The 13,675-nt window shown below is 42.7% G+C and overlaps 1 protein-coding gene across 7 annotated transcripts in view; it reads left to right on the plus strand.

Annotated features, from left to right (window-relative positions):
* The window catches only part of LOC124777828 (transmembrane protein 94), a 495,418-nt gene that overhangs the window by 431,059 nt on the left and 50,684 nt on the right, over window positions 1-13,675 (plus strand). For all 7 annotated transcript variants that reach the window (XM_047253357.1, XM_047253355.1, XM_047253356.1 and 4 more), the window contains one exon: window positions 7,061-7,185. In XM_047253357.1, coding sequence (XP_047109313.1) covers window positions 7,061-7,185 — 125 coding nt within the window. The remainder of the gene's footprint in view (window positions 1-7,060; window positions 7,186-13,675) is intronic.

The following is a 13,675-nucleotide window of genomic DNA, read 5'->3' on the forward strand; positions in this document are numbered from 1 at the left end:
GCCAACCGAGGTGGGGGCCATATTCGGCGGACACCACGGAGGGAGGGGCACCAGGCAGCACCGCACGCACCGCTACTGACTCGGCACTGCTGCAGTGCGGCGCGAAGATGGTGTAGCGCCGCAGGTCCCGCGTCGTGGAGGAGAATCTCGACGCCGACGTCACGAAGGCACCGACCTCGAAGTTCTCCGACGACTGCAGTCTCGAAGGTCTCGCAGCCTGACGTCAGAGCATGCCACAGTCTAGGGGGACACATACTGGCGGTGGCCAGTAATGTGTTCCACGTAAATGTCGCGGGACCACTTGATGGTGTCAGACACCATCAGCCGCCGCATCAGTTGGCAGTAGCGGCTAGCGATGCCTAGGTGCCGAAGCACTGCATCGTTCTGGCGGTCCCACGCCCCCAGACTGCCGACAACCAGGGCGTCGACAGTGACGGAATAGCCGCGAGCGGCTAATCCGCGCGCAACGTCGGCGTACTTTATCCTCTTCAGTTGCCGAGCGTTGTCGAGCGCAATCCGCCTATTCTCGAAGGGGATTGTCACATCGACGATGGTCACAGTCTTCGCGGCCTCGTCAGTTATTACGAGGTCCGGACGCAGCCCACTGCTGTCCCCTATGACGGCTTGGTTAATCCTGATGTCAGGAACAACAGCGTTTCCTCTCCTTGGCCGCCCAGCGACTGCTGTCGCGAGGCGGTTGAGGACCGCGTTGTGACGATACTGCAGGGCTGCTGAGTGCACCATGCACGCGTTAATCACGTGCGGGAGCGTCTCGTTGTTGTGGCCACAGCGTCGGCAGGCTTTGTTGTTGTTTGCCCGCCCATCAAAGCGGCGACCACCGTTCAGAGGCACGACTCCGAGCCTGGCGCGATGGATAAAGCGCCAGTCTGCGAAGCGCGTGTATTTGCCTCCCGCTATGAAGTGGTTGGACGCTGTGGACTCCCTGGTGCACTCAAACACCTTCCCCTGGTCCGGTTTCCTGAGTAGGATGTGGCGCAGGCGCTGCCTCAGACACTCGCGGAGCGTCCGCGAGAGAAGAGTTTGGCGCCCCCTCCCACCCGGACATGCTCGACGCCAGTGTTGACGATGCGTCCCACGCTGTCATCATCGTGCTGCGGTCCATCGCCGCCATCTTCGAGGTGTCGTGTAGTCCCAGTCGCCGTCCCCTCCGTGGCCGGCTGCGTCACCCCTCCGATGCCGCCGTGTTCCGCGTCGTCAGCGATGGCGGGCCGGCCGCCGACCTCCACCTGCAACTCGGAAAGCAGTTCACTCCAGCGCCAGGTGACGCCACGCGGCGCTAGGCGCCTTGTGGCGTACCTGACGCGCGTCCACAGTGACTGGATGTCACCACCGTCGCGTGCGAGGTCACCCTCAGTGCTGCCGCTAAGGTAGGTGGCCAAGTCGGAACGACTCGGCTCCCTCCCCAGTCGGCGGCGCGCGGCCGTAGATAGAGTGGCCCAGGCGATGTCTCGGACGGTGGCGTCGTCGCAGTGCAGCATGCGGAAGCCGTGGACGATCGTCGAGATGTCCGCAGCATCCGCGAGCGGCGTCAGGCCGCATCCTCCCTCTCCCAGCGCGAGGTAGAGCTGTTCAGTGGACGCACGCTGTGGGAGGAACAGCCAAGATTTGACAGCCGCTTTCACTGCCTTGTCGAGTGCAGATAGCGGCCCCTTGCGTACCGCTCCGCCCCGCATGACAAAGTCAAGCCTAGGGAGGAGGAAGACACGCACAGCGTCAATCTTCTGCCAGGGAGCCAGCAGGGAAGCGTCCAGGTGCTGCAAGTCGCGTCGAATTGCCGCGATCGCATCCGTTGGCGTCTGCGTGACTTTGTACCCGGTGGGGACGCCAAGATGGAGGTAGGCGTCACCCGCACCGAGCACGGCTGGTTCTCCCCCTTGCAGGGCGAATACCGAGCCTAGTGTCTGCCGACGGCGGATGTGAAGCGTGGCACACTTCGACGGCTTGAAGGTAAGCCCGGCCCACGTCGCCGCCTCACCCACAACATTGAGGAGCGTCTGCATCGCCTCTGAATCCCGCGCCAGAAGCACGATATCGTCCGCATACGCCAGTGCACTCACACTGACGCCGCTAAGCGGAATACCACACTCATTTCTGAGCGAGGTTGCGGCGCGAAGTACCGGCTCGAGCGCGAGGTTAAAGACGATGGGCGACAGTGGACAGCCCTGCTTGACCCCCGCCTGGATCTCTATCTCCTCCGTTAGTCCGTCAGATGTACGGACGCGGGTGGAGCAACCATCGTACATATCGGCAATTAGCTGATGCAATTGCTCTGGTAGTCCCATCCTGCTCAGTACTCCAAGGAGGTGAGCGTGAGGCACTGAACCGAAAGCATTCGCTAGATCAAGCCAAGCAAAGCATGCTTGGCCTCCCCTGCGCCTTGCATCATCAATTGCCGTCTGCACAATGAAGTTGTGCTCGTAGCAGCCTTCAAACGTGCGGAAGCCCTTCTGTTCTGGGGAGAGCAGGTTCAACCGCTCCGCCCAGAGAGAAGTGCGGTCCGCAACGATTGCAGCAAAGAGCTTAGAGATGGTAGAGCTCAATGCTAAAGGCCGCCAGTTTGTCACGTCCGAGACGTCCCCTTTCTTGTGGATGAGGACGGTAGTGGATATTTTCCACTGCACCGGAGTCTTCCGCTCATTCCAGCAGCGCGAGAAGATCTTAGCTAGCACGTGGCAGCCAGGATCCTCACGTCGCAGGTCCGAGTAGGTGACTCCGTCTGCCCCAGGAGCAGTGTTGCTCGCCTTCTGGAGCCACTGTTGCACCTCTGAAGGTGTGATCGGCAGCAGGACCTCCTCGCTGACATCAGGAGGCGTGGTGGCATATTACAATGGACCAACAACTTTGTTTCGATTTGGAAGTGCGGCCTAAAAGTTTTCTCTCCCCTTGAATTGTGAGTCCCAAATTTCAGGTGTGGCTTAGATTCGGGAAATGTTTTTTCCTTGATTTCGAGCCTCATTTCTCAGGTGCAGCTTAGATTGGAGTGCGGCTTAGATTTGAGTAAATACGGTATGCACTATTCAAAGCAATGAAGAGGTCATGCAGGGTAAGAAGTTCACTACCAATGACAAACTTTATGCAGTTGTCCCTCAGAGGTGCCCCAAAGAATGGTTTGCTATGCAAATACAAAAGCTGCCAGAACAGTGGTGAAAGTGCATAGACATAGGTGGGGAATACCTGTGATATAATCTGTATTCTTTTGTTCAGTAAATGCTTCCTGTGAACACAAAAAAATTGTAATGCCAATCAGTGCTATTTTTTTATTTACTGCTGATAAGATTTCATGAATGAACATGAAATTCCTAGCAATTCTTCATAAATATCTTCAGTTCCTTCATCTCCACTGTTTGTTGCTGGGATGTAAACTTGCATTATGCATACAGCTACTGCAGAAGCTTTTAGCTTTACCATCAGAAGTCGACCATTAACATGGTAGCTATTAATCACAGTGTTCTTCCATTTTTTTTTCTTAAAACAAATGTCATGCCACTTGATCCTGGTTTTTCTTTGCCAGTAAAAATAACTTTGTATCTTTTGATAAGTTGCATTTCTGTTTAGTTTCTGATGCATCTAGCACATGTAGTTCAGCATGATTATGATTTCTTTCAGTCCTTGTAGTTTCGCAGCTTAATGCTCTTTTATTCCATGTTGCAATTTACAAATTTGTGTTAGTTGTGCTTTTGGAAAGATTTTGCTATATAATGACCTGAGTAGTGTTACTGTGATTCCTTTTTCTGCCGGCTTCTAGGATGTGATTCCCATGATCAGTGGTCTGATTTATTTACTTTTTTCTGTCCAGTCTGGCTTCAGAGCATGAGATATCTTTAAGAATTTTTAATGTGGTAGTTTCTCCTTGACTTCTGAATTAATCTGTCATTGATTTTCAGTGAGATTCATTCACTCACCTTTAGTGTCAATTTCTCGACTCTAGGGCACATGGTGGTCATGAGGAAAGAGTCAGTTTATACAAGCAGTCATTTGGTCCATGTAAGTTGACCTTCTATAGTGTCCACTGTGTCACTATGATGACGATTTAAGTTTGGTGTTATTCATAGGAATAGGATCTAGTGGCATATCTACACTGAAGTGCCAAAGAAACTGGTATAGGTATGTGTACTCAAATACAGAGATATGTAAACAGGAAGAATACAGCACTGCAGTTGGCAACGCCTATATAAGACAAATGTCTGGAGCGGTTGTTGGATCGGTCATTCCAGCTACAATGGCAGGTTATCAAGATTTAAGTGAGTTTGAACATGCTGGTATAGTCGGCGCGCAAGCGATGGGACACAGCATCTCTGAGGCAGCAATAAAGTGGGGATTTTCTCATATGACCATCTCACAAGTGTGCCGGGAATATCAGGAATCCAGTAAAACATAACATCTTTGACATCGCTGTGGCCGGAGAAAGATCCTGCAAGAACAGGACGAATGATGACTGAAGAGAATCATTCAGCACGACAGAAGTGCAACCCTTCCACAAATTGCTGCAGATTTCAATGGTGGGCCATCAACAAGTGTCAGTGTGTGAACCATTCAACAAAACAACATTGATGTGGGCTTTTGAAGCTGAAGACCCACTCATGTACTCTTCATAACTGCATGACACAAAGCTGTACACCTCACCTGGGCCCATCAACACTGACATTGGACTGTTGATGACGGGAAACATGTTGCCTGGTCAGATGATTCTCATTTCAAATTGTAACCAATTGATGGACGTGTATAGGTATGGAGACCTCATGAATCCACGGATCCCGCATGTCAGCAGGGACTGTTCCAGCTGGTGGAGGCTCTGCAGTGGTGTAAGGCATGTGCAGTTGGAGTGATATGGGACCCCTGATACGTCTAGATATGACTCTGACAGGTGACGCATACGTAACCATCCTATCTGATAACCTGCAGCCATTCATGTCCATTACGCATTCCAATGGACTTGGGCAATTCCAGCAGGACAATGCGACACACTACCCATCTAGAATTGCTACAGAGTAGCTCCAGGAGCACTCTTCTGAGTTTAACTCTTCCACTGGCCACCAAACTCCCCAGACACGAACATTATTGAGCATATACGGGATGCCTTGCAACGCGCTGTTCAGAAGATATCTCCACCCCCTCGTACTCTTACAGATTTATGGACAGCCTTACAGGATCCTTGGAGTGAGTTCCCTCTGGCAATACTTCAGACATTAGTGAGTCCATGCCGTGTCGTGTTGCGGCACTTCTGCATGCTCATGTGGGCACTACACGATATTAGGCAGGTGTACCAGTTTCTTTGACTCTTCAGTGTACATCTACATCTACATCCATATTCCACAAGCCACCACGCAGTGTGTGGCAGAGGGTATCCTGCACCACTAATAGTCATTCCTGTCCTGTTCCACTCACAAATAGAGCAAGGGGAAAACGCTGTCTAAATGTCTCCGTATGAGCCCTAATTTCTTGTATCTTATTTTCGTTGCCCTCACATAGAATGGCAGTCAGCTTCAAATGCTGGTTCTCTAACTTTTCTTAGAAGCGTTCCTTGAAAAGAACATTGCCACCCCTCCAGGGATTCCCTTTTGTGTTCTTGAAGCATCTCTGTAGTACTTGCGTGTTGCTCGAACCTACCGGTAACAAACCTAGCAGACCACATCAGAATTGCTTGAATGTCTTCATTTAATCTGACCTGGTGCTGACCCCAGACACTTAGCAGGGCTTAGGAACAGGTTGCACTAGTGTCGTATGTGCAGTCTCCTTTGCAGATTTCCCACTCTTTCCCAAAATTCTCCTAATAAGCTGAAGTCAACCATTGGCCTTCCCCACCACAATCCTCTGATGCTTGTTCCATTTTATTTGGCTTTGCAACATTACATCCAGATATTTAAATCATGTGACTGTGTCAAGCATGGCACTACTGATGCTGTATCCAAGAGGTTTGTTTTTCCTACTCATCTGCATTAACTTACATTTTCATACATTTAGAGTTAGCTTGTCACACCAACTAGAAATGTTGTCTAAGTCTCTTGTGTACTTCTACAGTGACATAGTTTTGCCAACTTCCCATATCCCATACACTTCGGCATCACCAGTAAACAGCTGCAGATTGCTACCAATCCTGTCTGTCAAATTATTTATGTATATAGAAAATATCAGTTCTATCACACTTTCACGAGGCACTACTGTAAGATACTCTTGTCTCTGTGGAACACTCGCCAGTGAGGACAGTATACTGGAGTCTATTATTTAAAAAGTCTCCAAGCCACTCACATATCTTGAAACCTATTCTATATACTCGTACCTTTGTTAACAGTCTGCAGAAGGGCACCATGTCAAATGCATTTTGGAAATCTATAAATACCAAATTTGCCTGGTGCTCTTCATCCTTGGTTCCCAGCTCTTCATCAGTGGTTTGCAGTATATCATGTGAGAAAATGGAAAGCTGAGTTTCACATGAACGATGCTTTCTAAAACTGTACTAGTTTGTGGACATAAGCCTTTTGGTCAGTGGGAAATTTATTATATTCGAACTCAGAATATGTTCAAGAATTCTGAAGTAAACTGTTGTTCAGGATATTGGTCTGTAATTTTGGCGGTCCGTTCTTTTACCCTTCTTGTATACAGGAGTCATAAGTGCTTTTTTCCAGTTGAGAGATTCATGATAAATGCAACATTTCCTATTTCCTCTGTTGATGATGATGATGATGATGATGATGATGATTGGTTTGTGGTGCGCTGAACTACGCGGTCACCAACACCCATACAAAGTCCCAAACTTTACATAATCCAGTCTAGCCACTTTCACAAATGACGATGAAATGATGAGGAAAATATAGACTCTCAGTCCCCGGGCAGAGAAAATTCCCAACCCAGCTGAGAATCGAGACCGGGACCCCGTCATCCATTTCCTCTGTTCCTTATGTAACTTATAATAGAAATTTTTAGAATAAGATGCCTCTTCCAAGATATTTTCAGGCTTGTGTTTCCATTTTTTTAATATGTAAAGTTATGGTGACATTCCAGGAGTATATCTGAACTGATATCTTTTCATTTTGATCTGCAGGGCATATAATGTGGCTGGTTTGCATTATAGTTCCTCTTCTGTCACTGTCCCTTGTTGGAAAACCGACTGATCCTCAGGTGATGCACAGAGCCACTGGGAAAAATGAATGTGTTTTCAATACCCAGGTAAAGAATGACAAATACTTATAAAATTCCTGTTTTTGGATAGGTTTTCCATCAAATCACTATATTGAAAATTCATAAATTCTCATTACATTGTTGTATTTGCAAATTTAGCTAGCAATATTATTGTCTTTTCTTTTGTTAAATTTCACTTTGTAAATGATATACGCAAAGAGATTATGGCATGCCAAGGCAAAGTAGAGGCTTCCTCTAAATGTTCCTAAGTACTTGCTCGTGTGGTCTTCATTTCCATTCTTCTTATTTATAATGTCACTTACATCCTTTTGCTTGTGCCACATCTTCCTTTTTAACATTAAATTTAGTAATTTATTGTAGAAAAGATTTGTGTGTTATAAAATGGATAGCAGTGAAAACTGAAATAAGAAACAACTGTGGAAAACTGAACAAATTGAGGAATTAAGAAACCAGTTGCCTAAAAATATAGGATAATCAGTGGAACCATACTAACACATTAACTGAAACATACACTGACAGTGCAGGCAAAGAAACTTAAGAAAATAAAGCAAGGAAAACCAACAAAAAATGCTTATCAAGATATAAAACGAAGAACAAACCAAGTAGATAACATGCACTGCCTGGTCAAAAAAAGTGAAGTATCCAGAATACATGGTTGGGTGTCAGTGTATTCCATGAGATGTTCTCAAAGGTATCTATAAAATTTATAACAAATTGTTTTGTGTGGTTATGTCAAGAGCGCATTACATGCCAACGAGAAATTGAAAAGGTTTTGATGGACAAAGATGAGTTAATAAAAGGACTGCAAAATGAACTTGACACCTTAAAAAAAAAAAAGAAATACAATGCTTTGAGTGAAAAATGTGCGAATTTAGAGAAGAAACTGCCTTGTAAAGATTGTTGTCGTTTGAGCAATTCAAATGTAAACTGTGACAAATGGCACCAACCTAGAAATAGTCTCTCACTAAATGTTGTGCGAAACAAAACTAAAAGTGTGAACATATTAAGCATCATGAATAAATTTGCTGCTCTTGGGACCAAAGAAAAAAATGCAGTGAAATGAACAATGATAAAAGAGTTTTTACCTCCACTAGAAGTAAACAGTAGAATGAAAACACAACAAATAAACAGCACAATTACTGATCATACAAATATCTCTATGAAAAATGACCCAAACAGACATAAAATGAGCTATGTGTAAATAAAAATGAGCTATGCACTGAGGGGGAGGGGGGGGGGGGGGGACAGAAATTGATGTATATGGAGCCAACTACACAAAAGGACTTTCCCAGGAAAGTAATACATTGACAATGACAAGTATGGTTAAACCAGGTGCCGATTTCAAAGAAGTGACGAGAACTATTGTAACAGATTACTATGTAAGATGTTCAATAATGTCAAACTAATAGATGTCAGCTCACTTGATGGAGCCTATTTCACCAAACGTACTTCACTTGAATAGTACAGGAAAGTGCATGTTAGGAAAGTCAATAAGTGAAGCAATTGAAAGTAAATCCAAAAGACAGTCAGTAAAATGGGCTGTTATGAACCATATATAGAACCTGCTACTGAACCAACAGCAGCAACCACTTCAGCAGATTTCAACAGAACCGCAGATATAGCCACATCAGCAGCTAAGAGGAAAGATAGTGCTGACACTAGTTCATCTGCCAGAAACAGAGATATGAGCAACTGAAATGAAGATTTTTTTATGAACTGTCATGCCCCAGCCAGCGACACCAAAATTGTAAATACAGAAGCATTACATTCTTCACCCCTTACAACAAATGTGCAGACAACCAACCTCTCCACAACCAACTTGGCGAGCCAGATTATCTCTCTGTACTCACGCAGGATAAATAACAATCAAAATAGTGTTCAGAGATGTAGTCCAGATGCAACATAAACTGGAAAAAAGGTGAAATAAAAAATTTAGAAACAGATATAAACGTTTCTGCTGTAAGAATTCTACGTGAAAATGTAGAGTACACATCAAGTAAATTAAAGGAGATAAAAGTACTATCAGGGTGGTTTGAATAGTTCTCAGAACGGAATGGAAAAACAGTACTTCCATCATTGAATTTTGTTTTATTTTTCAATGTAGTCTCCTTGTAGATTAATGCACTTGGTCCAACGATGTTCCAGTGCCTTGATCCCAACTTGAAAATGAGTTTCCTCCAGGCCTGCAAAATTGTTATCAACTCTGCCTATCAATTCTTCATTTGAAGTGAATCTTTGTCCACCAAGAAAAATTTTCAGTTTTGGGAAGAGATGGAAGTCTGATGGAGCCATATCAGTTGAATAAGGCAGGTGTGGCAACAATTCATACCTTAGTTCATGTAATTTTGCCATGGCGACAGCACATGTGTGCAGGCACGCATTTTCGTGATGGATGATGACTTTCTTCCTTGCCTTTTTTCGCTTATCTTTTGTTGCAATTTTAGTATAGTATTCTCCATTAATTGTTTGCCCAGTGGGGAGATAATCCACAAACAGAATCCCCTTCACATCCCAGAACACTGAAGCCATGGCCTTCCCACTGAAGGAATTGTCTTTTGCTTTCTTTGGTGGTGGAGAATCAGCATGTTTCCACTACTTTGACTGTTGTTTTCTCTCTGGGGTACAGTAGTGCACCCAAGTTTTATCTGTGGTCCAAACCGGTATAAAAAATCATGTTTGTTTCTCCTGAAATGGGCCAGACATTGTTCCAATATGTCCATTCTCACACATTTTTGATCCAGCGTCAAGAGTCATGGTACCCATCTTGCAGATATTTTTTTCATTTCTAATTCTTCAGTTAAAATCTGACATACCCTTTCAGATGACATCTGGCAAGCATAAGCGATTTCACACTCATTTAGTCAGCAATCCTCCATGACCATTTTGTGCACTTTTGCAATGATTTCCAGAGTAGTGACATGTCTTGGCCGACCACTGCATGGATCATCATCTAAGCTTTCCTGGCGACAATTAAATTCATTTGTCCACTTGGCAGCAGTTGAATATAAAGGAGCAGAGTCCCCCAGTGTGTTCTGGAAAACAGCATGAGTGTCCTTTGCTTTAATACCTTTCATTCACTGCTCAAATCTTGATTTTTTTCCACCTTCGCAAATCATTATATGGGAACAACAACAAGGCCACATCACTGCCACAGCTCTCTTCCAAGAGCACTGACGTGGCACGTGTTTACAGACAACACTCCAATGAATATCATGTGAACAACTTGTTGTGATAGCGCTGACCTCTCGTGGCGATTCTGAGAACTTTTCAAACCGCCCTCATAGTAGCAGCAGAACTACCACATACATTTACCAAGGCAGAACTTGGGTTAAAAGAAAATGAAATTAGTGTTTACAACATAAAATACTATGAAAAAGTGAGTTACTTCTGCAGCTGTCAACATGAAGGTTGAGGAGTTTAGTATATGCACACAGTGAAATGATGAATTCTGTTCATGGACAGTGGACAACTGTTCAGATATACTATTTGAATTGACAGCACTACAGACAACATTCAAAGGGGAAAAGTGTTTGATATTAGGGATATGCAGATCACCAAACAGTCAGGTAAATGGTTTTCTAAAACAGCTAGCAGTTCTGTTAGATGAGACTGTTAGGCAGTTCACATACATAATAACAGCAGGTGATCTAAATATTAACGCATGGAAAGAAAGCTGTTGTACTAGGAATTTCAGTGATCTAATCAACACTTATGATGTAAATCTGGTAGAAATAGTCCCACAAGGTACAGTAAAAATACAGAGACATAAATAGATCATGTAGTTACCAATAAATCACAGGACAGGTCATAAACACAGCCACTGTTGACCACTATGAGGTATTAATAGAGGTATCAGATTAGAGAACGAAATCAGAAAATGTCTTTAAAGAGTTGCACAACAAATAACTTACGGAGGCTACAAAGATTAATGCAATCTACGGACTGGAGTGATTTGGACCAAACAGCAAATGTAAATAAGGGCTGGGAATCATTTTCTAAAACATTATCCTGTTATGTAGAGCTTGCATGCCCATCAGTATATATGGATATAAGTGGTAAGTGCAATAAAAATTGGATCATAGCAGGTGTAAAAACGAAGAGGGAAGAGCTAAAAACTATGTATGAACAATCCCAGATAAATCCAATGCAAGCAAATTGTGATGCCTATACGGACAAGAAGAGATCGTATAAGAAATTGATGAAAGAAACCAAATCAGATTATTTCGTAAACAAAATTACAGCTTGTAATAATATCACAAAGACCCTGCGGCTGTACAGGAAGAAAGAGAGGGAAAGTGTAGACATGAAAAATAGTGGGAAAATAACTAAAAAGAAAAATGAAAAGGAAGTCAGGGACCCTAAAGTAGTCAGTAGTATTTTAAATCAACATTATGTTGAGGTTGCGGAGAGTTAGTTACTTTCATGTTCCATGGATCATTTTGCATGATAAATTGTCATGATGTGGAATGAGTCATTTTATATTGATATTGCAAATTAATTTGCACATCTATTTGTATTCTGAACATCACCATATAATTTTTTCCCCCTGAAATGAAAACAAGATATACAGATTGAGTTAGCAATTCCTACCCACCATCTTTTACACATTACAAATATAGAAATTCTTCTGTGGGATAGAAGGAGTAATCGAGGAGAAACTTTTTCAATTTATTTTCAAATTTTACCTTGCTATCTGTTAGACATTTTATGTCACTGGGAAAGTGGTCAAAATTTTTTGTTGCAGCGTTGTGCACCCCCTTTTTGTGCTAAAGACAACCTTAATGTTGAGTAATGAATGCCATTTTTTCTTCTAGTATTGTAATTATGTACCTCATTGTTCCTTTTGAACTGTAGTGGATTATTTACAGTAAACTTCGTGAGTGAATGATTATACTATGAAGCAGTAGTCAGAATGCCCAACTCCTTAAACAGATGTGTACAAGATGATCGCGGGTGAGCACCAGATTATTTACAGTAAACTTCGTGAGTGAATAAATATACTATGAAGCAGTAGTCAGAATGCCCAACTTCTTAAACAGATGTGTACAAGACGATCACAGGTGAACACCACATATTATTCTTACAGCACATTTTTGGGCAGTGAAGACCTTCTTTCTTAAAGATGAGAAATTAATAAAGCAAAACTCTCCTGACACAAAATGTATACAAAGTGCTCCTTGTGTGACAATGAACCTGTAAATGAACCTGAATTAGTAAAAACAATACACCAATTAAAAACAAAAAATACTGGGGGGCTGGATGGTATATCTACTAGACTAATTAAATGCTGCAAAGCCTCAGACTTTTCTCATTAACTTAGACATGGAAGAAGGAATATTCCTGACATGTTTAAAAAAGAGTAAAGTGATCCCAAATGAGGCAGTAAGGAAGATCCAAGAAATTACCAAACAATTAATAGTACACCAGTAGGTGGAAATGGTGTCATGTATGCAGATGTCGCTTCATTCGTTTTAAGTTTCTTTCAACAGATGGCATACAAAAGCAAGCTTCTCTAAATATGGAAAGTGGAAACAATTATTTCATAGGAATTTCTTTTTATAAACTAAATAAAATCACATATATGCAGATACATGCAAACAAAACACCTAACTTGAACAGTATTACTGTCAAGCTAGGAGACTTGGATGTAAAAGACACAGAAACACATAAATTTCTGGGCATGACAGTGGATGGGTACTTGACATGAGAGAAGCTTGTAAACAATATTTGTCACAAAGTGAGTTCAAGTATATTTCTAATGAGAAAAATGTCAAGGACAGTAAACACACATACACTGCGAATGATGTACTATGGGCTAGTTCATTCACAAATTTCATATGGTATCCTGGTATACAGAAATTCTGCAAATGTGAACACACAAAGAGTACTACAGCTACAGAAGAAGGCAGTAAGTTGCATAACAAAACAGTGTTCTGTAGAAATAAATTCGAGGAACTAAGCATATTAACAGTAGTGAAACAATTATTTGTATGAAAAGTAATCACGCTGCATTATTACACAGATATCCATAATTATAACACAATAAATAAAAATGATTATCATATTGTAAGAAATAGGCTCAAATTAACTGACAAAGAAACTAAAAACAGGATGTGTTGTATACAACAGTTTGCCAAACTATATAAAGATAATAGACAATAGGTCTGCTTTCAGAAATAAACTAAAATATCACTTGAGTAAAACTTATCCATTCAGTGTTCAAAAATACCTTGAAACTAAAAACTGATGCAAGGCTTCATTTGTGACTGTGCAAATATGTAAAAAACTTTCAGAAAGCATAAAGTGACTTTAATCTTTGGCATATCGATGTTTTTCACATGCTTGTATTTTAGAGGCTATTTTACTGATGTATGCATGTAGTTATGTATTTTTGAAATTTGAAATTTTTCAAACTTCTTGTGAACTTGTCAAATACCATTGTACAGAATGGTTCATAGACATAAATAAAAAAAAATAAATAAAAAAAAAATCATACATGTACACATCATCCAGGGGT

This window comes from Schistocerca piceifrons, chromosome 2 (genome assembly GCF_021461385.2).
Source record: "Schistocerca piceifrons isolate TAMUIC-IGC-003096 chromosome 2, iqSchPice1.1, whole genome shotgun sequence".
Classification (NCBI taxonomy): Eukaryota; Metazoa; Arthropoda; class Insecta; order Orthoptera; family Acrididae; genus Schistocerca; species Schistocerca piceifrons.